Source organism: Branchiostoma lanceolatum, chromosome 11, assembly GCF_035083965.1.
Source record: "Branchiostoma lanceolatum isolate klBraLanc5 chromosome 11, klBraLanc5.hap2, whole genome shotgun sequence".
Taxonomy (NCBI): domain Eukaryota; kingdom Metazoa; phylum Chordata; class Leptocardii; order Amphioxiformes; family Branchiostomatidae; genus Branchiostoma; species Branchiostoma lanceolatum.
In genome coordinates, this window is record NC_089732.1 from 3,255,957 (window position 1) to 3,282,288 (window position 26,332).

The 26,332-nt window shown below is 41.8% G+C and overlaps 3 protein-coding genes and 1 long non-coding RNA gene across 4 annotated transcripts; 2 read left to right on the plus strand and 2 right to left on the minus strand.

Annotated features, from left to right (window-relative positions):
• Positions 1-682: 682 nt before the first annotated feature.
• Positions 683-6,759, minus strand: LOC136444217 (uncharacterized). The gene is made up of 2 exons (XR_010757237.1): positions 6,246-6,759; positions 683-2,398 (listed from the first exon to the last, which is right to left on the minus strand). It is a non-coding gene; the product is annotated as an uncharacterized lncRNA (long non-coding RNA).
• A 164-nt stretch (positions 6,760-6,923) lies between these two features.
• Positions 6,924-8,791, plus strand: LOC136445111 (GA-binding protein subunit beta-1-like). Its single transcript, XM_066442971.1, has 4 exons — positions 6,924-6,941; positions 7,264-7,362; positions 7,629-7,727; positions 8,675-8,791. The coding sequence occupies exons 1-4, from the start codon at positions 6,924-6,926 to the stop codon at positions 8,789-8,791; spliced, it is 333 nt and encodes a 110-aa protein (XP_066299068.1).
• A 4,872-nt stretch (positions 8,792-13,663) lies between these two features.
• Positions 13,664-18,303, plus strand: LOC136445112 (p53-induced death domain-containing protein 1-like). Its single transcript, XM_066442972.1, has 8 exons — positions 13,664-13,900; positions 14,198-14,380; positions 14,703-15,010; positions 15,202-15,778; positions 16,392-16,452; positions 16,586-16,840; positions 17,274-17,317; positions 17,553-18,303. The coding sequence occupies exons 1-7, from the start codon at positions 13,664-13,666 to the stop codon at positions 17,282-17,284; spliced, it is 1,632 nt and encodes a 543-aa protein (XP_066299069.1). The 3' UTR covers positions 17,285-17,317; positions 17,553-18,303.
• Positions 18,304-18,688: 385 nt separating this feature from the next.
• Positions 18,689-25,744, minus strand: LOC136444932 (cytochrome P450 2U1-like). The gene is made up of 7 exons (XM_066442715.1): positions 25,420-25,744; positions 24,001-24,193; positions 23,348-23,576; positions 22,492-22,900; positions 21,458-21,655; positions 21,052-21,178; positions 18,689-19,935 (listed from the first exon to the last, which is right to left on the minus strand). Exons 1-7 carry the CDS (start codon positions 25,591-25,593, stop codon positions 19,754-19,756), a joined length of 1,512 nt encoding a protein of 503 aa, XP_066298812.1. The 5' UTR covers positions 25,594-25,744; the 3' UTR covers positions 18,689-19,753.
• Positions 25,745-26,332: the final 588 nt, after the last annotated feature.

Here is a 26,332-nt window from a genome sequence, read left to right on the forward strand (position 1 = left end):
CATAATTTCGTAGAGCAATCACCAAGATAAGAATATGTAGTCATAGATTAAATGTGGAAATCGGAAGATACCATAAAAATCCCCGTGACCAGAGGTTTTGTCCATTCTGTCCAAATGAGATTGAAGATGAACAACACTTTATCCTAGATTGTCCACGATATCATGATAAGCGCTCAAAGCTGTTCAACCTTCTTTCCGCCTGCTCAACAGAATTTGATGCATTCCATTCTATAGATAAATTCAAATACATTCTAGAAGGAGACAACCCTTACTGTGTACAAATAGGTAGATATATCAAAGAATGTTTAGATCTTAGAACTAGTAGTGTAAGTGATAGGTGAATTTCGACATGTTGAAGTATTCATATACTTGTTATATTTGTACTAAGGTGAATTAATTTGTATCCCATTGTTATTGTTTGCATGTTTAGTTGTAGAAGACCTTATGGAAGTCGCTGTACTTCTGTTGTGTCAATAAAGATTTCACATGATACTCGACAGGTGTCAGATAGCTTTTCTGATCACCAAATTTATTACTAACTTCGCCAAAAAGCCATTTTCCTAGCGTTTGTACGTATGTTTGTATGTGGTTTAGCAGCATAAATCAAAAAGCTATGCAACGTTGTCGAAAAAAAACCCTAATGTACAATGCACACAAAAGACATTGCAAACAATAGAGTGAATAAATCTTCAAATCTTTATTTGTTTAAACCAACATCGCAGAAGTACATAATTCATACTGATACATAAGGGTAATTCAGTTTTAATAGCTGTTCTGAAATAAATGTTACTAGTTCTCCTGTAATTCACTTTATCTTCACGGTAGCACAATTTCACGGTGTAAGCAAAATGCACATTTTCACTGAACTTTAACTTCACGGTGATGGCATGTGATTTACAGAATGGATGTGTGAAGGAATGATAAATAATCACAATAGTTTTTTTTACCGAGACGATAAGTTCACGGTACAGAGGTGACCACGAAAACAGTCAACACAAAGTTACAGTGAAAGAAACAAGAATAGTCTTATTGGAAAAGAAAACTTACAGTATTACACTTCGTACCAGCAAAATACAAAATATTGAGCCGAATACAGAATTTACTACATTGTATATGCTAATTGCTTCATACAGTTTTAGCAACCTATTCCTAAACATGTGCCACTCAGAGGACTAGGCATGAAAAGGGATCACATCAAACCAACACAGACAAACGGCCTTAAATTCACTATCATTTCTAACCATTCTATGTGTCGATTTCATCCTTAATATATTCTCATCAGTCAGACCAAGGAGGTTAAATGTGTATTTAACCTCCTTGGTCAGACCAATGATATTCTTAATAATAGGCTCAATCATTTATAGAACATAACAGAGAGTTTGCTAATTGGCTACCTCGTTGAATCAGTCATGACTGAGGTGCCACATGACTTTGGAACATATGATCTGTTATGATAACATTCCATAGGATTAGCTTAAACGACAATTCAATGCAATTGAATGAAATGTACTGTGTTATACATGCATTGGTACAATTGCACTTATAATACAGACAGGTTACTGTAGTCCTGGAATACATAATCAATTGTTACTTATAAGAGACTATAAGAGACATTACACTGGGTGCCCATAACTGTGGATTAATGATACTACATGCGATATGTATTATCTTTAGCATGACAATTTTCTACTACATCTTCAATCTAGTAAAGAGCTATGCTTTTCATAGAATCTAAATCAGAGTCATTGCCATTGTAATAAACATATTTATGTCATGCCTGGGCCTGATACGGGTGTTCCGGACCGTGTGATTACTATCCGTATCGCATAGGGTTCAGGAGTGTTATCACTCGGACTTCCATAGAATATTTAGAATGCAATTCGAGCGAGTTGATTGCACCGCGGCCGAAAATTTGAATACTGGATTCGGAAGTTGGAGGACACAAAACTCCCTCAACTTCTGGCACATTCCGCATTGAAATGTGTTTTCTCAAGTGGGTATATATAACATAAATGAAATACAACACAGTGTATTCTGCATTACCCTCGGTCCCAGCCCTACCACGGGTCGAATCCCCCTCCGGCGGTCAAGCTGATACCTCGGGTGTTACGGGATACCCCGTGTTGTATTCTATATATACATGTTCAGTGCACTAGAATTGAAATTGCAGTTTGGATTTCTAGGGTAAACTAATGTACTAGCTGTTTGACAGACTTATTGTATTGGTTAACCCTCCATGCATTATAAAAAAGTAGGACTTGGTTGGTGTTGATATATAACTCCTCCATGCAGAAGCAGGTAATCCATTGCTGCATTATCAGCTTCTCTCTCACCCACTGTCATCTCATGTGTAGATATAGGGCATTGATGGTCTGCCTGGGTTGAATATCATCAGCACCTATAACAATGACAACAAAAAAGGTGAAGGATGGGTTGATAAAGACAATTGCCTTTTTCCTAGTGCTTATTGTTGCCACAAAAATGTATCTGTTTAGTATAACGTCTTATGACAACTATAAGGACCTAATAATATACTACAGACAGAAGTCTTGGCAACTTCAGCCTTTGACACATGTCCCTGTGACTGCTCACTCATCAAAATCACATTTCTGCTTTGTAAAGTAGACTGGTAAAGTTGTAAGTTTATCATTGTCAAAATATATGGGGTTGGTATATGTACTACCATGCCAATTTCAGGACAAACTAAAGTTAATTTACATGAAGCTAGGTCCCATTCCATACAAGAGACACGGTAATTAAAGATCAATGAATAATAATTATAAAGAAAAATATAGTGACTTTGTTGAATGTTTGAAAATGTGCTCTTTCCTATGTGAAAAATCGCTCTTTCCCACAACTTTTACTTAAAATGGAATAAGATATTAGAGTTGTCTTGTACTGGTATGTGTGATAAATGAATACAGGAGAAAATATTTCATCTATACTGCCCATGGCTATAACACAAAACCAGCTGCCTTTGCATGCTTGTAAAGTTTGAAGTTAATTTACACTGACGGGCAATTATACACTGAATGAATAAACAGAAACCGGTATGTGCTGATGGGTTTAGCATAATAAAAACAAGTCTTTAGAATTTTCAATGCAGATCAATTATGGGACATCCTACTAGTAACCACACCTGAACTTACATTTTTGTGACAATCATAGACTCTGTTCATAATCATACAAGTATTTACCCGGACACAGAGGTTGATTCCTTTCAGGATTCCTGGTACTGGCTGGTAGGAATGGTAAAATCCAGAATAATCCTGACTTAAGTTCCCTGATCATAATGAATATCTGAATATCTTTCATCACATAGATAGTGATGGGATTCTTGTCCAAGGGTGAACCAGTACTGTGCTTTGTGCCAATTGCATCATGGACTATGTGTGGGAAATTTGTGGGAATGGATCATGTTTAGCTTTCCGACAATACAACTGACTTTTAAAGGAAACTGTATGGATGGGAATAATCCAATAAATACCAGCTGAGGTTTAACAGGCGACCTCATCAGACTTAGGACGAGGCATGACATTTTTTTGTAGCAGGTAACAGTTCCAATGATTATTTAAAAAAAAAAAAACTGAGTTTAACACTAAGAAAACATCTAACTGCAAGCCAATGGATACTGCACACCACATTCCTTTCTCGTTATTTTACCACAACCACGATTTTCTCACGAAGTGGAAAACTTGTCCTGTCATTTTCATCTTCTATCAATGTCCCTCTCTTTCTTCGATAGTTAGATATGTTGGGTTCTTGGAAAATGGCCCCAAGGATATTCATGGGGGTTTGGCCCCTAATGGAATTTCCCTGAGGAAAAGATGGGTCAATCTATGGGGTGGCTGGAGGGAAGGCAACTCATGATATTGCTGGGCCCGGGATTGGGGGGTGGGGGTGTGGATTGTGGTGGTGAGCAGACACATCATACTGCCAGTCAGGCCTACAGATTATAGTGGCTTTGTACCCGCACAAAAAATATTACCAACACAAGCATATGCATAAGTTACATTGCACAAGAACGCACAGACACACACAACACATTATAAACCAAATACATGCATGTACTATCACACATACACACAAACACTATATATACAGTCTGTATTCCTGTATACAAGATGTGAGACATCTGTTTAAAATTTGTGGCATACAAAGGCTCATTTATTGCCTGGCCCATCAAACTTCCAGTTTTCTTTATTTTCCATTGTACATCCCCCCCCCCCCATTATATTCCATTGTGTACTTTGAACTTTGTTTATACAGTAATTGGTGGCTTTTTACTAGTATTGGTGGAGTTCTTACTGCAGCAACCAACCACCATCCTCTACCCCCATCCCTCCAAGCATTCCCCCAAGGCTTGAGCCAGTTTTTCTTCAAGGGAAATTTCATAAGATTAGCCAAACCCTGAAACCCCCATGCATAGCCTTGAGGCCTAGAAAAGGGACGCCCACCCCACTAGCCCAGCCCTAGGGTAACCACTTTTTTTCCGGAAAGCCATCATGTGTTTGAATAGTCCTATAACAGAATGCAACATGTTTCTAAAATTTCCTCATTACTCTGAGCTAGTGGCATGAGTGGTATGCAATGTGGCTTCGCTATGGCTCACATTTTTGGACAAGCAAACCGGGTCACTCCCATTCTTCTCAATAAGTGCGTTGGGCTCTTTTACGTGCAGACACTTATGCCTGAAGCTCCCTCATATACACAGGGCCACTGGCTTTGCATCACCATCTAAAATGACAAATGCAATAGTGTGCCATAGTGACATTGTAACAGTGGGGTTCAAGTGCCTCCAACTGACCAGTCTAACTGGTCACAACCTTTTAGCCTAGTGGTTAAGGCGTGCGTGCCTGTGATCTGGGCTGCCGGTTTCGGCGTGGGTTCGAATCTCGGTTGGGATCACTTGTTGTTACTCGCTCCTTTGATTTGTTTCAACATTAAGACCACAGCAAGTCCAGAAAACGTTATATCAAAACCTGACAGTTCCACTGTACTGCAGCACCATAACAAGCTGCTAGGGGGCCCAAAATCTATTAATTGTCTAATTCAGAACAAGGAGATCTAAACCTCCTTGTTTAGACCTATTTAATTATATATTATGTAAAGATGAAGAAGGGAAAACAAGAAGCCCTGGATGTAACACACGGTTGATCGTTTCAAAGCTTCTTTTGTTTGTTCCTAACAATGAAAAAGAAGTCTCCGAACAGTAGGGCAGGGTGGGTTAAGACAAGATATTGACTGTAAGTTCGAGTTGGTAAGTTCTGGATGAGAAAAAGTGATGTCATGTGACCTGTCAGCAACCTGATATTGGAGTCGGGAGGGGGGTCTTCAAGTAAGAATTATCCAGGATGGTGGGCCATCCTTATACAATTTCCAGGGCTCATCACCCACACACCAAATATCAAATTAAATATACAATCCTTCCAGACCTTCTTAAGTTATGCTGTTCATCAACGGAGTGATGAGCGGAGTTCATTTATGGAATTCCTGGGCTGAGCATTGGGGGGGTGGAATTATGAAGCCGTTCGTCCCTGGATTTCTTAGTAAGTCACAAACTTTCTTCCGTGCTGGATGTCCAGTGACGAGTCGCCATATTTTTGTTTCCGGATTCGTTACCAGGTGTCCATTATCTAAAACCTCTATACTTTTGCCATTGTTTGGACCGACTGGACATGTACAGTTTTGGATTTAGTTGTCTGAACATACTAACGTTTAGGTAGTACTGTTTTGTTCCTTGCTTAATTGGTTATGGACATAGATTTTGGTAGGTAATATAAAGTACATTATTATTTCAGTGTACGTTTTCTCCCGATAAAGCCACAAGGATATGTTGTCGTCGTTGAAACGTAACAGAATGTGATACTCATACTGTATTTTATTTTTTTCTTCATTCGAACGTTTTCCAAACAATAGCTTTGATTAGTGTTTGAAGTAGGAAAAAAAAGCATTGAAGAGATGCAGCCCTGAAAATAACGTTAGACGCTCGTTAGAGTCTCAGCACTCTGTTAGCAGTCCTGACAGGAGGGTTCCCAGTACTGAAGCTGCCCTGAGTACAGGAAGTCCAGTACGTATACTGAGAAAGTCTCAGTACTGGAGCTCCTGTTCTGACGACCACTTCCGTACTGGTTGTCCAGTACTGACAAAGGAGGCAGTTACATTTGTATATTTGGCTTTTGCCACATACATACAAACATACGCTACCAGAAACATAAGAATGACGAAGGTAAATATGCACCTACCTACTGTTTGATAAGGCTGCGCCGGTGGTCAGTGGATCTGGGATGTGTCATCGACACAATCGATGTTGGTGAAAGACACTTAGCAGAGTCTCAGAAACAAAACACAAATTTGTGAAAGGTTGATACTGTAAATATTTCGAAGCAGTACACTTCTTGATGCTTGTTCTGGTGTAGAAATTGGCAGAATACGGCGGAATACGTTGTTGTTGTCCTTGTTTAACGTCTATTATATCGCTAGACGTGGTCTCTTGGTGCTGTGTTACGCTTAGTTCAGATACGGCCATGTTATCTACACTAAGCCGCCATATTGGAAAATCGGACGACCTTTAGTCACTCCCAGCATACACTTTGAGGACGGTGACCCCGCCAGAGTAGGTCACCATCACCCCGACTCGCTATACTCTCGAGGATGGTGTATGCCAGCATAGCGGATTAGTATGCTACCTCGATATGTATCGATGGATGGTGGTCCCCATTCTACGAGTACTATCGAGGATGGTATAAGAATGGGGTGCATATAGAGTGTATCACGATGATTGGTATATGCTTCACTAACTATAACTTCAGTGATACCATCTCTGTTCCTTCTTGTAGTTTGATCAAGCCACACCACTTCACAAGGCAGCTTCAGGAGGACATGTTGGTGTTGCTGAACTCCTCCTGAAGGCTGGAGCACAGATGGACAGTCGGGATGAGGTGAGGCCTGATCCATAATACTGGCACATGGCATGGATTGTCCCGTGATGTTATGCATATTCTAGTGTTTGATTTTATGGTAAAATAGGTTCCACTATACATATAGAGCCATCATATCAGTGTAGGTAGCTGAACTCTTCCTTACAGCACATGTGGACAGTTTGACTATTTTTTTTATAAAACGAAAAGGCTTATCCTCACTTCAGATTCTTTACATCTATGACGGTTTAACGTTAGGCCTATAGATAGTGTCAATTATGATGGTTATGACATGCTTACTACATTTTGTATGTGACGCCATCTCTGTTCCTTCTTGTTATAGTATGAGGTCACGCCTCTTCACAGGGCAGCTAAAGGAGGACATGTTGGTGTTGCTGAACTCCTACTGAAGGCTGGAGCACAGGTGGACAGTAGGGATCAGGTGAGGCCTGATGCATTATACTGGCACATGGCAGGGTTTGTCCTTTGACGTCATGCATATTCTAGTGTTCAATTTGGTGGTAGAAGTAGGGTTCACTCTACATATAGAGCCATCATATTGGTGTAGCTGAATACTACGTAAAGATAAGCACAGGTGGACAATAGGGATGACGTAAGCGTTGGTGCTGAATACTGGTGCCTGTTTCAGTGTTTCACACTGCGCGCGTTTAGCTTCTCTTGATACCATGATTGTCTTTGTTGTTACAGGATGGATTCACACCACTTCACCGTGCAGCTACAGGAGGACATGTTGGTGTTGCTGAACTCCTCCTTAAGGCTGGAGCACAGGTGGACAGTAGGGATCAGGTGAGGCCTGATCCATAGTACTGGCACATGGCAGCGTTTGTCCTTTAACGTCCTACACATTCTAGTGTTTGATTTGGTGGTAGTGACAGGTTCCACTATACATATAGAGCCATCATATCGGTGTAGCTAAACTCATCCTTACAACTGAAGCACCGTGAGGTGGACAGTTTGACTATTATAAAGCGAAAAGGCTTATGCTCACTTCGGATTCTTTACGTCTATGACCGTTTAACGTTAGGCCTATAGGTAGTGTCAATTATGATGGTTATGACATAGTACAATCTTTATTGACACAACAAAAGTACAGTGACTTTCGTAAGGTCTACTTAATCTATACATACATACATACATACATACATGCCAACAAACAAAATTCATACTAATGAGTTTGTTAATATACAATCATATGGAATAGGGCAACATACTGAAATCTAGCTTGTCGTATACTTATACATTACTTGTTCTTATTTCCAAACATTCTTTGATGTATATACCTATTTGAACACAGTAAGGATTATCTCCTCTCAGTATGTAATCAAATCTATCAACAGAATGGAGCATATTGAATTCACTTGAACAAGTGGAAATAAAGATGAACAGCTTAGAGCGTTTATCCTCATATCTTGAACAATTCATGATAAAGTGGCGTTCGTCTTCAATTTCATTTGGGCAGAATGGACAAAACCTTTCATCACTGGGAATTTTACGATACCTTCCGGTTTCAATGTTCAATTTATGACTAGATATTCTTATTTTTGTAATTGCTTTACGAATTTCGAAATTATGTACGCTTGTAAGGTACTTTTCTTGTCCGTATATTTTCTTTAAAGTGGAATAGACAGACAGTTTTGAATTGTTTTTAATAGAAATATGCCAATCTTGTATGTATACATGCTTCACCTACTACATTTTGTATGTGACGCCATCTCTGTTTCTTCTTGTTATAGTATGAGTTCACGCCTCTTCACCAGGCAGCTTCAGTAGGACATGTCGGTGTTGCTGAACTCCTCCTGAAGGCTGGAGCCCAGGTGGATAGTAGGAATAAGGTGAGGTCTGGTCCATAAAACTGGCACATGGCAGGGTTTGTCCTGTAACGTCTTGCATATCTCTAGCGTTTCATATTTGTGATAGAGATAGGTTATACTATCATGTTGGTGTTGCTAAACTTTTCCGTTAAGCTGGACCACAGCTGGACAGTAGGACTGAGGTTAAGGTTTATGTTCACTACAAGTTCTTAACATGTTTGATTGTTTAACGTCAGGCACATATATTTATTATGATTGTTAGAACAGGCTCCACCTACTGTTTGATACCATTCCGTTTCTTCTTATAGTATTTTGAAGTCACACCGCTTCACAAGGCAGCTTCAGAAGGACATGTTGGTGTTACTGAACTTCTCCTGAAGGCTGGAGCACAGGTGGACAGTAGGGATAAGGTGAGGCCTGATTCATAAAACTAGCACATGACAGGATTTGTCCTTTAACGTCTTGCATATTCTAGTCTTCAATTTGGTGGTAGAGGTAGGGTCCACTGTCCATATAGAACCACCATATTGGTGTAGCTGAATACTCCGTAAAGATAAAGCACAGGTGGATAATAGGGATGACGTAAGCGTTGATGATGAATAGTGGTGCCTGTCTCAGTGTTTCACATCGCGCGCGTTTAGCTCCTCCTAATACCATGATTGTCTTTGTTGTTGCAGGATGGATCCACACCACTTCACCGTGCAGCTTCAGGAGGACATGTTGGTGTTGCTGAACTCCTCCTTGAGGCTGGAGCACAGGTGGACAGTAGGGATAAGGTGAGGCCTGATACATTATACTGGCACATGGTTGGGTTTGTCCTGTACGTTTTGCATATGATACTGTTCTATATTGTGGTAGAGTGAGATAGGGTCACTTTCTGCATTAAGCCATCATGTTGGTGTTGTTAAACTCCTCCTTAAGGGTGCAACCTAGCTGGACAACAACAAGATTCAGATTCAAGATATCTTTATCGAAATTCGCAGTGAGGCCACCGCTGAATTGCATTCAATTTACAAACATCAAGGTTAAAAGCTTTTACGTCTTACAATATCGCACATTTCGTCGCTTCCATGATTTAAGGTTGCAAGATTATTGCACTTTACCGCATACACACAATAATTAACACAGTCATGTATACATAGATTGTACTTCGTGTTTTTCTTCGATCGACTGAGAACAGCCTCTTAACGATATGATAAATGGTAGCGGCTAGCTGCTCATGATGAGAATTATTTTCCAAACTTATTGAGCACGTTACACATGTAAGGGATAGGAGAATTGCTGTATCTGTTCGTTCTTGCTTTGGAGCAGTTCAGCTTCTGACTGTTTCTCGTCACGCGGCCTGAGACCTGTAGCCTAGTCGGTGGCAGCCAGTCTCTGTGCTCAGCGGTTGTCAGATGAAGTGTAATGTTCCCTACAGGCATCTTGCCATGCATAACTGCGGGAGCTGCTATAGCGGGGATAGCCTTAACATTCACGTAATGTCCTTCTTTATATCATTGTAACAGGATGAAGAAACACCACTTCACCGTGCAGCTCCATGGGGACATGTGGGTGTTGCTGAACTCCTCCTTAAGGCTGGTGGACAGGTGGACAGTAGGGATAAGGTAAAAAAACATGTTCTAGCAGGATTCTATATGATTGATGCAGAAGTGATTGTACCGATGTTAATATACTTTGTAATGTTGTTAAAGACTGGAGAGACTACAGTTTATATGGTAGCTTGAGGAGGACGTGCTGGTGTTGTTTGAGCACAGATAGAATGCATTAAGACATGGCGTGATCTATTAGTATGTTTGTTTAAAACATAGGGACCAAAGTGTACCTACTCTTGCTCTAAACGGACCTGCATTAAGATTCTAGGTTAACGCGTGCAATGGCCAATGCATAGATGCAGTTTAAACATCAGTTACATAGTCTTGTGTTTTTTCCCCAAAAGGTTTTCACAACTTTAAGTTCATTAATTGCCAATCGTTCGATTTTTCATTCCGGCGCTAATATAGCCCATGTCTCTAAAACACCTCTCTTAAAGGCCCCCTCTCATTGGGCTACGGTACTGTGGCGGTAACGTGCGGTAGCGTGGAAATGGCTACCGCTACAGGGCCGTGCACAGACCTCGGCGTGCCGTCCTAGTGACGTCTCAGTGCCGTACCAGTGCCGGTCCACACCGCCGGCGTGCCGGTTGAAATGGCGATTTTTTTTCAAAATTTGAAAAAAAAACGCAAGTGGCAAAGTGCCGCGCGCTCGCCGGGAGCTTACCGGGAGCTCACCGCGCGCGCTATTGTGTAAAAGTGATATGTCAGTTTCAAGGTTATACGTATATTCTATAACATGTTACCTTTGTTGCACCAAGTGTCATAAGTGAAAATCCTTTTTTCACTTGAACTCAATTTTTGATTCATTTTTTAGAATAATTTTGCATTGTATTTTGATCCATTGACAGCAATGCGATTTCTGATTAATTGAAAGCACTACCATCAAACTGCAATCGGTCCATTTCCCTAGCTATTGATCCGTTTAAGAGTTTAGTTAAACCTAATTTACTGCATTGTAGTGAGGTTGAGGATTGTAGCTGTAGATCCTCTGATATTTTCATTGGGATATAGCTTAATCCCACTGAAAATTAGATCTCTGCATTGTACATTTATTCCAGTACGGAAGTTGATAGACTAGTCGCTCAGGAAAGGAATCAGACCCCTCGTCTACATGCACTCGCCCTGCTCTTGTGCCATTCAAGAAATACAGTGATAAACTGAACTTGATATACCAATCAGGCACTGTATCGCAAATTTTACTCAATGTTTCGTCGTAAGGGGTGAATTAGAAGAATTCCTATTGATCGTTGATAGTCAAACATAGTTGATTAGATACTCTCGCTAAGATTAAGTAATTTACCTACTAACAGGATTATCTAAAAAAAACATACGACATCATTCGAAGAAGAAAATGACTGGGCTACTCACGTTCAGGACATATTATGTAGACATGTTTGGCTTAGCCCCGCAGTTAACGTTAATACCAACCGTTTTGGATATACATTTTAAGAAAGTGTGAAACTCACGTTTCTCCCTGGCTGGAGGGAACCACTTAGAAACATTGGTAAACTCCACACATTTTATAAAATCAAAAATTTAGTAGGGAAGACTATATCACATCAAATCATAATAAACCAATAAGCATAACTACGCTGAGAATCAGCGCATGTTGTCTAGAAGTTGGAAAGGATCGACACCACAACACACCAGGCACTCACAGATTGTGTCCCACGTGTAATGAAAATATTGAAGATTTGTCATGGCCATGGCCTGTCCCACTTTTGGCAAAGAGACAGATGCGCTATTACAAAGTATTTCTACTAAGACAAACTTCAGCCTATCTGGTACACAGAACGATATGTCCCATGTATTGTTGTCATGTCCAACTCCTATACCACCTACATAGGTCAATTTCATTATACTTCATTCTGACAGCGAGGGAAAAAATAATCCATACATGGCTTTATTGTAATTCATACACTGTTATCGATAATGTTTTGTACTTATAATTGTAGGATAGGTTAGCATTGCAGTATTGTTGATTTAGTGCCATATATTGTACCATATACGATTGTCGAACAATAAAGTTCATTCAATAGCTTGCTCATCTGGGCTTCAAACGCAAATGCGCCGCACGTCAGTGAGAGTGCAAATGAAAATGGGTGAAAGAAACGCGACGGTGCCGTAAAAATCTGCCGTGGCAGTGCCGCCGCAGTGCCGGAGCCCAATGAGAGGGGGCCTTTAGTAAGATCTTAGATTCTAGTGTCCGATCTATGCTCTCTGTTTCTCGAGTAGTATGGCAAGACTCCTAAGGACATAGCAGCAAGCCTTAGAGACGTTCCAGACTGGTATGATTCCACAGATAAAGATCGCGTCCTGGAGGGAAGGAAAAGGATTCTCGCGCTTTTGGAAACAGGAAAGATTGCAGGGTGCGTAAATGTGGTCAGAATTGTATGATGTTGATGTTGGAAAGGATATAATGTTATATTATTTACAAAATTTCATCTGAATCATTATACACAGATGTTCTTCTACATTACATCACAATAACAGTATAAGAGGTACCGTCTCTGACAGAATTGGTATCTGGGACATGATAAGGGCGAGTACAACGAAATATTTAAACACATGTTTTAGGAACGTTAGCAAACAAGTACGAAGTGCTCACAGGAATCGTTTGCCCATATAAAACAACAAAATATGGACAATAGCAACAGAAGTGAACAAATAGTTACCAAGGTAACCTACAATACCAATTTAAACGAGATGGCAAACAAAGGCAAATCAACATCATAACATGGCTTCCATACCGATATAGATGTTTCAGTGGGTGAAATGAAGTTGAAAACAATCCCGAAAAGGATAAATAAAATGCACTAATTTCAACTTTCGTAAACATTCTTCGGTGTGAAATCAGCTCAAAAGAAGGATATTGACATATACTAAAATCAATCCGGCGTACCATTTTGGAATTTGTAGCCCATGCACTTTCGAAGAGGCATGATGCATGGGAATGCACAATAGTTCTGACAAAATAGAAAATGAGGACCTCAACGTGGAGCCTCAAGGGTATTGCCAAATTAGTTTCTTGTTATTTGCCTTAAATATAAAAAAGAGACCTTCACTTCAGTCAGAGTAAATAGTTACCCACTGCAATATGGTGCCAATAGCGGAAAGTTTTTTTATTGATATATTTGATGAAAGTAGGATCGAATGAGATTGGTAGTTTTATCTGTTCCTTTAAAGTTCGCATGTGAAATAGGTACGATAGAATTCAAATTTCTCTCACAGCCCGTACAGGCGCAAAGTGGGTCCAGAAGGAGGTAAACTACAAACACCGGCCTGTACAATCAGTGTACCGAGTGGGGCCGTTACCATGGAAACGGAAATTACCTGTCAGGTGACCAGCCCCAACGACGTCACTCTGCCTCTGAAGGACGGAGAGATGTTGGTGAGTGACATCATAGAGCTGGGTCCGCACGGGACAACATTCCACCAACCTGTAACTGTACAGATGCAGTACATAAGCGAGTCGTTAGGTGGCACCAGGGAAGCTGCCGTGTGGGTCACTGAGGACAGGTCGCAATGGACGGAACTTGAAACGACTAAACAAGTACGTGAACAGGAATACAATTATTGGATTCTTCGTCTTTGTTCTTTTAAAGGCTTAATTCTTAACTTCTAGTGTCACAGTGATAGTTGAATGACATTCCAAGTTTACAACCAGGTCTCTGGCTTTCTTCAAATAATCCAATTGCGAAAGACGCGTGATCTCACGGACGTGTGACGTAAGCAATAGGTCAAAGGGTAGGATATCTGTATCGTCCACCGTCCTGAGGGTTAGCTTGCCCTAGTACTAGTAGATGGCATGTAACGGTGAAGATATTTTTTTGTTTTTCATTTTATCTAGACCGAAGGTGCGGTGACTGTGTCAGTAGACCACTTCTCCCTCTTTGCCGTCGTCAGCCAACCTAAACAGGACCAGTTTCCTGTGTCTACTGAGGGGTGCACTCTGACGTCATCAACGCAGCCTGCCGTACAACTCAGCTTCCCGAAACAGTCTGTGGACAAACCTACAGAAGTGAAAATTCAGGTATATGGCTACATATGTATTGAACAAAACTGAACACGAAATCCTACCACGGATATCATTATAGTACTAGTGATACACACGTTGTGCATAAGGCACCTTGTGCAAAATAAGAGCCCTTTTATCAATAAACAGTCTTTTCAAGTTCGTCAGTGACCAGACTGGATAGGATGTCCTAGACTCATTTTATCATTTGCAACTTCCCAATGTAGTGACAGTCTTTGTCAAATGTGCTGTGATGTGACATTCCAGTATAGTTTATTCTATTTTGAAATATCGGATGTTGCTTTACTTTATATTGCTCATCTTTAACTTTTAACTACAGGTGCAAGAAGTTCCAAAAAGAGCAGTTGAAGACATGAAGACCAAAGACCAGTCTTCCCGAGGTCTTCTCGGCACCAGTCCGATAGTCAACGTGGAAAGTGCTTCGGACTCCGAAGTCCAGTTCCACAAACCAGTCACAGTGCGAGTCCCGCATCCTCAACGCTACATGGACGTCCAACATGAGGGACCCACCAAACTGAGAGTGATGTCATGCGAGGAGGGGACAGAAGACTGGGTAGATGAAACCGACAACGTCAACATCCGTGCCATGAAGGAGTTCGTTGAGTTTGAAGTCAGTCATTTCACCAGGTAATTTTTACTGTTTTTTATTTCTGAATCAGGAACTAAGAGGACCATGACAAATTACAAAAATCAAAAGATAGTAACGTCAAACGAATTTCTGACAATTTCTGATCATTGACAACAGTGACACTGAAGACATTTCGGTTGCATCACTTTGAATCACTGAACTAAACAGATGATTGCACATCTCTTTTCAGATGGATTGTGATCGTTGTCACAGACATCTACGACGACCCAAAAGAACTCGGACCAATTCCGTTACGGCTTTGTAGATGGCTTCAACATCGCGCCGTACAGTTCATGCTACTGCAGCGGGAGGACAACGAAAACGAAGTCGTCATCGAATGCGCTCTTGCTAAATATGCAGAAAAGACTTTTCGGTCGAGAAAGCACGAAGGCTACACGGGTCCTCTGCCTTCTGGCTCCGTAAACCTATTCGAAGGACAAAAGGTGGAAATTATCTTGCAAGGGAACGTGTCACTCGACCCAGGGAGCAGGATGAAACAACACATGACCTTCCATAGTAAAAGGGTCAATCGCGTTCACATGCAGGTCATTGCTATGGAGTCCAACGATGAGAAGAGTTCAAATGGTAAAGGAAGTGTGTGGTTCTATGCGGTACCGCGTGTGGAAATTGTGCGCAAGAAAGGGTCGAGAGCTCACAAGCTTAAGAAATCTGTAGGAAAATCTCAGCAGTCATCTCCAGAGGGACCTCAGAGCCCGGAATTTCTTTGTCAGCTCCCAATCCAAGTGAAATACAAGATGCCACAGCAGGTAGGTCAAATATCTCCTCTCTGTTCATCTATAGGCAGGAACAAGACATAATACAAGTGTTCAATGAGGAATTAAAGACTTTGGAGACATCATACCTCGATTCATTTGTGGGGTCGTGTGGCTTAACGGCAGGGTTTTCGGCCCAGAACCCAGTTGTCCCGGGTTTGAATCCCTGACACCACCAATGTTGTGCCCTTAGGAAAGGCACTTTACACCACCTTCCTCACTCCAGTGTAAAAACGGGTATATCATGTGTGTGGGTCACGACACCAGCAATAGCTGCCTATGTCGCACGTGTATTGCACCGTTGCAATTCTCAAAATCAAATGCCTCCTTGAGATATTCCAGTGGCAAGAAAAGCAGCTAGAAGGCCCACATCGACCTTAAACTTTGTCTTACCAATACCTACCCATATGTCAAACGACAAAACCACAACCCATCTATAGCTGAGTAATGCTGACCATTGTACACAAACAGTCATTCCTAAAACAATACCTCCATTTTCATGAAGGTAGATAAGTGAAGAAACTATATTCTTTTGCCATCTCCTAAGACAGCAGGTGATGAGATAACCCTCAATAAATATGGTACTGTATTTGTTGTTCCATTATAGCCTGTGGAGCGAGCTGAAGGAGATGCAGGTGCCACCTCGGAAGAACCTTCCACCTCAACAGGTAGGTACTACCTACGATGAATTTTTATATACCTTTTCCGTGTCTGAAAAACCGACATAGACATACCGTGGACACTCTGCATTGACGTCTTGTATTCATGTTAAAACTACCCTGTATCCTTTACCCGTTACAGTCGGTGTGTACTTTCACTTCATCAAGGAAATTGTGGCCACGGATTGGAAAGATCTGGCCGGCTTTCTTGGATTTGAGGGACCTGACATCAGCAACATTGAGGGCAGAAACCGCGACGACAAATCCCGCTGTAACGACATGCTATGGGAGTGGCGGAAGAAGAACGGGAACAGCGCTACAATCCAAGTTCTCATGGAGGCTCTGTCTGAGGCAAAGCTGCAGAACGTTGTCGATGCTTTACGGGGAAAATACCCAGGTAGGTCTTTCTTTATTCTTTATTGAAAATTGCAACAATACAATACATAGCGGAGCGCCAGGCAGACAAGCTGATTTTTTGCGGACCATTCAACATTACAATTACACTGAATACAACAATAAAACACCAGAGGCAATTCATCGAAAGATACAAGTTAAAATAATGCAGTAAATACTAAGTGAGGAATTTAGAAGTGTCTCAGCTTGATGCTAGGGGACAGCAAATCTTTTTGTTGTTGCAATGTACGGTGTGCAGTTCCCCAGACAGTTGTTTGTTTATCTCGAAGCTGTGGGCTCACTTTCCCAGGTAGTTCACATTTCCCCTTTTTTCCATGCAATGATATGCCTTTTTGAAAAGTCTAGTAGCGTTATGATTCGTCAACAGTGTGAGCGCATATCATACACATTTTAAAAGACACATATTTTTGTTCCAGAAATAAACTGAGGGTAAGAGGACAGTCAATGTCGGTCTGAAGAGGTAAGCAAAAGAAATATCGGGAAAACACGAAACTGTTGATTTAACTAATAGCTTAATCTATTAAGATACAGAATGCTCTCTACCAGGAATTTTTTGTCTATTGTTGTTATTTTATTATGAGAATTTCGAATTCATGAGGAATATTCTTGTTAAAATTTTTTGATTGCGGATGAAATATGAATGTTATATTGTCGTATTCTTCATCTGACACGAATATCTCATTTGTTTTTAACAGGAGCAGATTTAGTCGAGACGTCAGCATGTACAACTCTTCAAGTATTATTGATGTTGTTCTTTTCTATGTAAAATACAAAACAAACAAAAACAAACAAAAGAGTTTGGATTATTGATTGTTTAGGACGCTCTCTACGCAAGATGGTAGTTGTATATTGTTCTGTTAATACCCTGTTTTGAAACTGCAGCTTCTAGTTAAACATTTTCAGCATGAAGAAACTTGTAAACTGTATACAGACATCAAGAGTGTCAACCAATACAAGAATGGGAAAAAAATAAGATTTTTGATGCATATTAGATCCACGATGTATTGTGTACAATGTTTCAGAAGGTACTGTACATGAATATACTGTACAAATTGTAAAGTATTTTTAATTTTGTTTCTTAATTATGAAGGACTACTGTCAGAATTCCTGTCATGGCTGTTTCTGTTTGGCCATGTATTTCCTGTTGTTCTAATAATGATTGCGTCACAGCAACCATTGCTAACGATCCGTCTGGAACGTTTTTGTGCGTATTTTGTGTGTAATGATAATATCAGATGAGGATTTTATGTGTTCCTGCTCATAATCATAGAGAATCGAATACCACTGGTAAAAGGCTTTGTTCACTATTTTTGTTAACAACGCTCTAATGTGATTCGAGCGAATGGATTCAAAGTTTTGTAAATATAGAAGAAATCGAAATGGTCAGAAATCCATTTTAGAAATCCTTTTTAGATGTTACATTAGCGCTGTGTACACACACACATATACACACACTCACATGTATATATCATATATGTTTATGTACACAGACACATATATTAACTGACACATATCCACATCCCTCAATGGCTTGTGTTTGTCATAGTAATGTTGCTTTATTGTGTTTTTATCATTATGAATAATGATGTTAACATTAAGGCTAGCAATCATTGTTTGTCGAATCGCAAATGATACTGAATAAGAGAGGGGCCACGAAAACAAATAGGTTTCGCTTGATTGTTTGTTGATTTTAACGCTGCCTTTAGTTACTGTTATGTGCGTTCAGTGATAAAATAAAAATCAAATGTTTTTTTTTTTGATCTGCATAAAAGTAATGGTAACGATTGACTCATTGTCTAGTTATTCAGTAACGATATCTCTTAACCGCAAATTGTACATTTGAATGTATGTCATTTGGTCAATACGCATTGTACTCAGTCCATATTTCAACACACTAAGCAGTACATAAACTGTATACCCATGGCACAACCGTCACAGTCGTAAAAAGGAAAACCTCCAATTATGGATCAAGTCTTTGAGTTGTGCAGTAGAGTACGACGTGCATTCTCGCGAATGAATTAATTTTCTTATTTTCTAAAGATTTGTTTTCCTGACAAGATTTTCTGCTCGGGAGCAGAGAACAGAAGAATGTGTATTTTTAAAATCTGACCAAAATTTGCGACCTTTGCCATTTTTGCCCTATAATTGCCGTTGACCTCCCACATTACTTGCTAATCCAGCTTTGTCTGACATGGGTTTTTACAGTTTGCATTTCTTGGACACATATTGCAACGAAAAAAATAATTTGGTATCATCCACGTAACACCCCACAAAGTAGCAATAATTAGTCGAGTAGTATCATAGTAATCACACTAGTCATCAGTATCAAAGCAAGGCACAAATCTTTCGAGAAGGTGACATATGACTAGCCTCCACCATGCCTTCCTACTGGTCATAGAATTCGGCAAAAAGGAGAATAATTAGCAAGGAGAGCCAGTCCACGGGAAAGTTAACATTTCCACCTCCGGAGGTAAAACCCTTTGGTGGCCAAACTCCCTTGGCAAATTATTGTCCCTCTAGCCAGCGTAGTCTAGTCAGTCTGGTAGAGACTAATATATGACCGTGATATTATGTGGAGTCTTAAAAGAGCCCATAGCAATTTCAGAATGTTTGGAGGAGCTCCGGAGTCGGATTTCACATTCAAATTCAATTTTCTAGTCCTTTTTATACATGATAAGTTTAAGTAGCACTATTCCATTGCATATCGACATGATCCAAAACTCCCATTGTATAATTGCCACTTCGTGCGGCTTGTTTATATGTTCTTTTAAACTGTTAAGAATGGGATCATGATCGAAATGTGCTTAAATGTGCTTATAAGTAAAAGTGATATGATACGGATTGCCATATCCAGAATTTTTCCAGTTTTAACGTTCTGAAATTGCTTATGGTTGTTTTAAGCCAGTGGCTCAGCAACGAGTTCGAACTTCCTTGCAGCGTGGGAGGCGCCGTTGATTCCTATGGTGGACGGCTTAGCAGCGTCCTCTGGCAGCTTGAAGGTGAAGTGCTGCAGTAAGGAGGTGACGATGATGAAGAGCTCCATCTCCGCAAGATTCTTCCCCAGGCAAATGCGCGAGCCTGTGCGAGATTGCAAGATACATGGTTGAGTTTCTAACAATGAGAAGAGAACAGAGTGTTACTAGAGTAGCTAGACTGAATAAAAGTTCTAAAGAGGAACTATGCGGCTCCAGAAGTCTTACTGAGGGACGACTGCGGTGTGACTGAAGATGTCGGTTAGCTTGAGGAATGAATCCACTTTATAATGAGAAGAGAACAACGACACTATTTGGAGGGATAAAATTGAATTTGATCAATCATATCTTCATTATCCTTTCATCAGTTGTATAGTGTCATGTATCATTGGAAAGCTCATTATGTATTACCCATTACAATGGCTTGTGGGAGATTGCAACGAGCGAGATGTGGGAGATACGCGATTGAGTTTCTGAAGAGCAAGAAGAGGAGGACAACGACATCTATCAGATCGAACAACGACCCTGGCGTACTGGCCTGAGATCCGTCCTTCTCACTGTGTTAGCTCTGGCCAGCCGTCAGCCAATCAGGTACTCCTCGCCAAGTTACCAGCCAATCACGTAGCCTCTCCACCGTAAGGGGCGACGTGATTGGTTGGTGACACATGGCCAGCGCTTACGCAACGAGAATGACGGAAAGAAGGCTGCTACGCCATGGTGAAAGTGAAAATGAGCTCGATCCAGTTTTAGCTCACTGGAGAGCTGTTCTCCCACTTGTCGGACAGAGAAGACAGACGCCATGTACAGTATTTACAGGTTTATTGTACCGGGGAAATTTCCCAAGCTCAGGCTTTTCGACAAGCACAATGAACAGTGGACTACGGCTTCACGTCCCGTTCTAAGGACTGCAACTTTTTTCCAGTAGCGCGCATGCCGGGTGAGCGACACAGCCGAAATTGAACTATCGGGATGGTCGCTGCTTGACACACTAGTATTCAACACCTGGCATGAGTGCAGGCTCTTTAGCATCCACCAGCTTTCGGCCTTCCTATGGATCGTAGGTTTTGGCAAAGAAAGGGAATGAAAATTGGCTAGGGGAGTCAGTCCACAGTAAGGTTAAAATCGCCCATGCGCCTGCAAATGATGCCCTCTGGTGGCCAAACTTTCCTGGCAAATATTCTCTCTGTATCCGGCGTAGTAAGCCTAGACTACATGCTCTTACCGACACCAAACGGGATGACGTGATCGTCCTTCCGGTACTGTCCCTGGGCGTCCAAGAAGCGGCCGGGGTCGAACTTTTCGGGGTTCGGGAAATGTTCCGGGTCGTAGTGGACGGACCACAGAAGTGCCTGTTGAAGAGGAGAAAATCATTGTCGAATCATCGTTTTCTATTCAGCGGCACAGAAAAGAGTCATATAAAAGAGCAATAAAAATTCCTCTGTTTAAGTAAACGGCATAATGAGTGTAAACTACATTTTTCCACGCACTATTATTTTCCAGAACGAGGATTGGGCTTATGTCTGGATTTGAATAAAAATGTCCAGCCATGTTTTGTTTATTTCTCGGTGGCCTTCAACTTTCACACTGCGCATGAGTACTCGGAATGGTGAACGAGCTTATTGCCTTACCACCACCGTCGTTCCTTCTGGAATGTGGTATCCATGGAAACTGGTGTCACGTGACGCGGCGCGGTAGACGCTAGTCGGCGCGATGGTGGCGGCGCGGCCCAACTCCGCCAGGAAGGCCTCCGTGTATGGCATCTGGGCGCGGTGGGCGGTGGACGGTGGCTGGTCGTGGCCGAGCACGGAGTGGATCTCCTCTTGAACCTGGACGCAAAATCAAATTCAAAACTTTAAGAGCTGTTTGAGAACTTGAGCTACTCGACTTTAATGAATAAATGAATAAAGGCCTTTATTTTACACATGTACCCACTGGGTTAAGTACAGGTCACAACAAAAGAATAGTATATCGTGTACGAGTACGAGTACGGAGTGGATCTCCTCTTGAACCTGGACGCAAAATTGAATACGCGTAGAAAAAGGTATCGTCGATCAAACCTGACGATCGTTTTGAAAACTTGAGCTACTCAACTTTCGAATTGAATGAATAAATGAATGAATGAAGACATTTGTTTTACACATGTACCCACTGGGTTAAGCACAGGTCACAACAAAAGAAAAGTATATCGTGGCCGAGTACGGAGTTGATCTCATCTTGAACCTGGACGCAAAATGAAATGCACGTAGACGAAGGGATCGTCGATCAAACTTTAAGATCTTTTTTGAAAATTGACCAACTCATGCTCAACTTTTGAATTTAATGAATGAATGAATGAATGAATGAATGAATGAAGACCTTTATTGTACACATATACCCAGTGGGTTAAGTACAAGTCACAACAAAAGAATACGGTATACAGATACATCTATACATTGTCAAATTACTTCAAGAATTATAAACTACACGTATATATATCAATCATTCAGCCTTCGTAAGAATTTACGACCAACTCATTATAGATACAGTATATGCCCGTGCGGAAATGTGATGACGTCATCAAAGGGTCAAAGTTGACAGGAAGTGTGTACCGCCCACCCCCCCCCCCCGTCCCGATTGGTGTTATGCATAATTATTCCCAAAGAAGGTAGAAGATGCACATTACCTTTCGTTGAATGTCTGGGTTGAGAACCAGATACAAAAACACCCAGTACAAAGTAGTGGAGGTCGTTTCTGTGCCGGCAACAAACATGTCGAACAGCACACATTCTGTGTACTCGTCAGTGAACGAGGTCTCGTTGTCGTTCTCGCGAGATTTGTTTTCCCTAATGTACGAGTCGATAAGGTCCCGCATGTCATTGGGATCGAATGTCTCCTTGTGGGAATCCAGTTCCTCTTTGATGTGAGATCTAAAGGTGCCAAGAACTTCCTTTATGAGTTTTGGTCCTTTCCCCATTCCCGGGAGATGTCGCAAGGTGGGGAAAAAGACGCCTAGTTGAGTAAAAAAGTTGAAGTGGAATCCACGGTCAAAGGCGTCCATCAACCGTGTGAACTTCTCGTCCGTGTATTCGAACCTGGTGAAGAGATAAACAAATTATTGTTGTGGCAGAGATTTGCTTGAATTGCGCCATTTTGCGCCATTTCAGCCGACGCAATGGCGCCAATGGACGCTGGTTTGCGCAAATTTGGCACATTATGAGCAGTCCAATGAGATACCCGTTTAATGCCGGGTCCCGGGGTTGATTTTAACTACCCCAAATAGCCCGGTAGCCGCAGGGTGTCCCACGGGGACACGTAGGGGTCACGCCTGAAAGTGCAAAAAAAAGACAGTCCGCAAACTACCCGGCGAGGCCCCCTTCTCCAATTGTTTCCATACCTGATGCTTAGGTCACATTCCCAAGCCGGGGCCCGGCCGGGGTGTCGGCGAAAACGAAAAATAAAAAAACGCATATCAAGAAAATACCGGGCCCCGGATTGGAAATGTGACCTAAGCATTAACGTTCATCACTGTCGAATCTCACCTTGATCCGAACACAAGGGAACAGATGACGTTGGTGACAGCGTTCTGAACCATGCGGGAAATGTCGAACGGCCTGTCCCCCATCTTCAAGATTTCTGTCTGAAAAGCGACCGACTCCTCCAATATCTTCCCCTCCATATTCCGCTTCCCGAAGCCGAACTCGCGGAGAGACTTCAGTGTAAACCTCCTGTGCTCCTTCCACGGGGTGCCGAAGGGAGCCGTGGCGATACCTGAAAAAGTGTTTTGTTCATTGTTTCATTTATTTCAAGTTCGATAAATAAGATAATGGAATGCTATGTTTCACATTATGGCACATTATTCTCTTTTGCATAGTAGTATATACGTATTGGCCGAAGTAGACAGATAAAGAATAAGGGCGTACATACTATAACTTGTGCATATTCATTGAAATACACTTTAATCTTTCGTCTCCGCGAAGAACCCGGCCGGGCCCCGGGTGGGAAATGTGACCCCAGATTTTGATAAGCATTAGTGATTAAATCCCGACCGGTACCGTATATCTTAGTAGCCAAAGTGTGAACAAGAATTGACAGACAAAATTAGTACATTCAGCAGTAGAGCGCACGGGTGCTTACCTAGGGTAACGGCTTCATTTAATTTATCTCGAGTATGCAAATGAGTATGCTAATTTACCTAGCCTCCTTGGGTTGATAATCTTGAATATGGCGTTGAAAGGTCGGCTGGCAAAATCGTCGCCTGTCCTCGCCAGAGCCTCTTGAATGACGTCATATCCGGAAAGCACAACCATTTTCTGCCCTCCCAGGTTTACCCGGTAGATCTGTCCGTATGTCTTCGCCCAGTCGGTCAACGTCAGATGGCGGTGTTCCTTTGGGGAAGGACAGCAAACAGTCAGTCATGTCCAGATATTAGTCAATTATATTAGTCATGGTCAATAGACCGATCCAGAAGCCACGCCCCCTGTTCTATTTCGAACACATCCATCAGCTCTGTCCTACCAGCGCAAGTTTTGACGGAGGTGTTCGATATGGCGTTCGACAGCCGGTCAACCTCAGATGGCGGTTTTCCTTTGGGGAAGGATAGAAAACAGTCATGGCAATACTGTGAACTGCAGAAAGTTCGCGGTTTTCGCGGTGAACCCTTCAGCGCGAACTTAAAACCACCGCGAAACTTTTTTCCCACCTATTGTTTCAAACTGCGCGAACTTAAGACCACCGCGAGCACGCCATTTTCTCTCTGCCGCGAAATAAAAACTTTAAAAAGTGCATTTACAGTATTGTTATAGCTCGTTATGCTGTCCATGTAAAAATTCCAACGTAATGTGTTGTCTTTGTCAGCAGGGCTAGCCCTTTGTAGTAGCAACGTGCTAGCTGGGTAAAATAATTCTTTTGTTGTCTAAAATTGCTTTGATACCAGATAATCTACAAGATACTTTCAAACATCCGCCCTACAGTAACGTTCAAAAGGTCGGATTCCGGGCTGATGCTGACCCCTTCCGAAATTCGAAATGCTGTCCGATTCAAACATACCGCGCACACAACCTCCGGGTACCCGTCATTCCTTGCGAAATCTTAGCTCTGAGCCTCAGAGCGTATCCTTATCTACCTTGTGGGCGTGTTATTTGTCCTGTTCACCTCCGTCTTAAAAGAAAAACGATGTGACCTTTTGACCCTTCGGGCATGAATTTGCAATAAACTTATTATTTGAATTAGCATCTGATAATTTTACATGTAGTATATTTCGGAGACAAGGGATGCGGCGAAGGGCCCATATGCATAGAAGACACATGCAGAATACAAACACACGCACGCACGCACGCACGCACGCACGCACGCACATAAGCATCCCCCCCACCCTTCCACTGACAAGTTGCAACAGCTCTGAATCCCAGTGCGAGCTATTGTTAAAACACGCACAGGTAATTACCTATTCAACAGGTACACAGGGCGGGGCATCTTTTGACAGGCAATTACCTAACCTACGGTTGCCAAACAACTACCGGGTACGATTTCACCGAGGAGGTTTAACCTCCCAGTGATTTTACAATGCCCAATGCTTGTTACGGAGAATCTAACGTAAGTGAACTTTGCTCACGTTGGCGAGGGAGAAGAAGTTGCCGACGACAGGCCATCCTCTGGGGCCCGGGGGAAGGTTCCTGGGGTTGCTGAAGAACCAGGAAGTTGCAAAGAACACAACCAAGAGGACCAGAGTCGTCTGCAAGATCATGTTCTCGCCAACTAAAGACGCCAAGAACTCAGCGGCAGCCATCTTTGTTTCACAACGCAGTCACTGTACTGTATCTCCCTCTTTCTTGTCAGCACCTTATCTAGTATGGACACATTGTCTTAAGTCCAACGTCCAGTTTGCCCACCTCCCTTCCAGAAGTGATGCAGTTGGAATCTAGGTCAACGTCCTAACGGGCGTTTTGTCTTAACATGACGAAACAAGAGCTACTGACCAACCAAAAATTACGATTATAGCATGTCCGGAACACGAGATATCAGAACAGAATGTTCCGCAGTACCACAGAAAGCAGCTAGGACTAATATAATCGTTTCGAGGCCTCATAAAGACATACCCAGTACCATTACCACGTATTGCTAGGGTCACATTTCCAATCCGGGGCCCGGCCGGGCAGTCTTTGGGAACGAAAAGTATGATATAAAAGACAACAAAAACACAAAACGTACCAAACATTTTTAAGAGCATAGCTTGTGCAAATGTATTGACACACACTTTGATTTTTCATTTCCGCAAACAGCCCGGCCGGGCCCCGGTTAGGAAATGCAACCCTAGCATATCAAGGCAATCCATCCAGGCATTCCCAAGTTATGCTTCGGGCCCATTTCCAATACGGGGCCCGGCCGGGCAGCTCGTGGGAACGACAAATATGATATAAAAGACAACGAAAGACACAAAACGTAAAAAAATTATTCCTAACCAAATATTGTGAATTTTCTTGATACATGTATGCTTTTTATTTTATTTTTCGTTTTCGTAATGTAGG

Excerpts from the sequence above, each read along its gene's own strand:
- LOC136445111 (XM_066442971.1), top strand. Across the intron at positions 7,363-7,628 it reads AGGTGGACAGTAGGGATCAG|GATGGATTCACACCACTTCA; the intron begins GTGAGGCCTGAT and ends TTGTTGTTACAG. Across the intron at positions 7,728-8,674 it reads AGGTGGACAGTAGGGATCAG|TATGAGTTCACGCCTCTTCA; the intron begins GTGAGGCCTGAT and ends TTCTTGTTATAG.
- LOC136444932 (XM_066442715.1), bottom strand. The coding sequence starts at position 25,593 with ATGGCTGCCGCTGAGTTCTTGGCGTCTTTAGTTGGCGAGAACATGATC. Across the intron at positions 23,577-24,000 it reads TATCAACCCAAGGAGGCTAG|GTATCGCCACGGCTCCCTTC; the intron begins GTAAATTAGCAT and ends ACACTTTTTCAG. Across the intron at positions 22,901-23,347 it reads TCCCTTGTGTTCGGATCAAG|GTTCGAATACACGGACGAGA; the intron begins GTGAGATTCGAC and ends TCTCTTCACCAG.
- LOC136445112 (XM_066442972.1), top strand. The coding sequence starts at position 13,664 with ATGGAAACGGAAATTACCTGTCAGGTGACCAGCCCCAACGACGTCACT. Across the intron at positions 15,779-16,391 it reads AATACAAGATGCCACAGCAG|CCTGTGGAGCGAGCTGAAGG; the intron begins GTAGGTCAAATA and ends GTTCCATTATAG. Across the intron at positions 16,453-16,585 it reads AGAACCTTCCACCTCAACAG|TCGGTGTGTACTTTCACTTC; the intron begins GTAGGTACTACC and ends TACCCGTTACAG.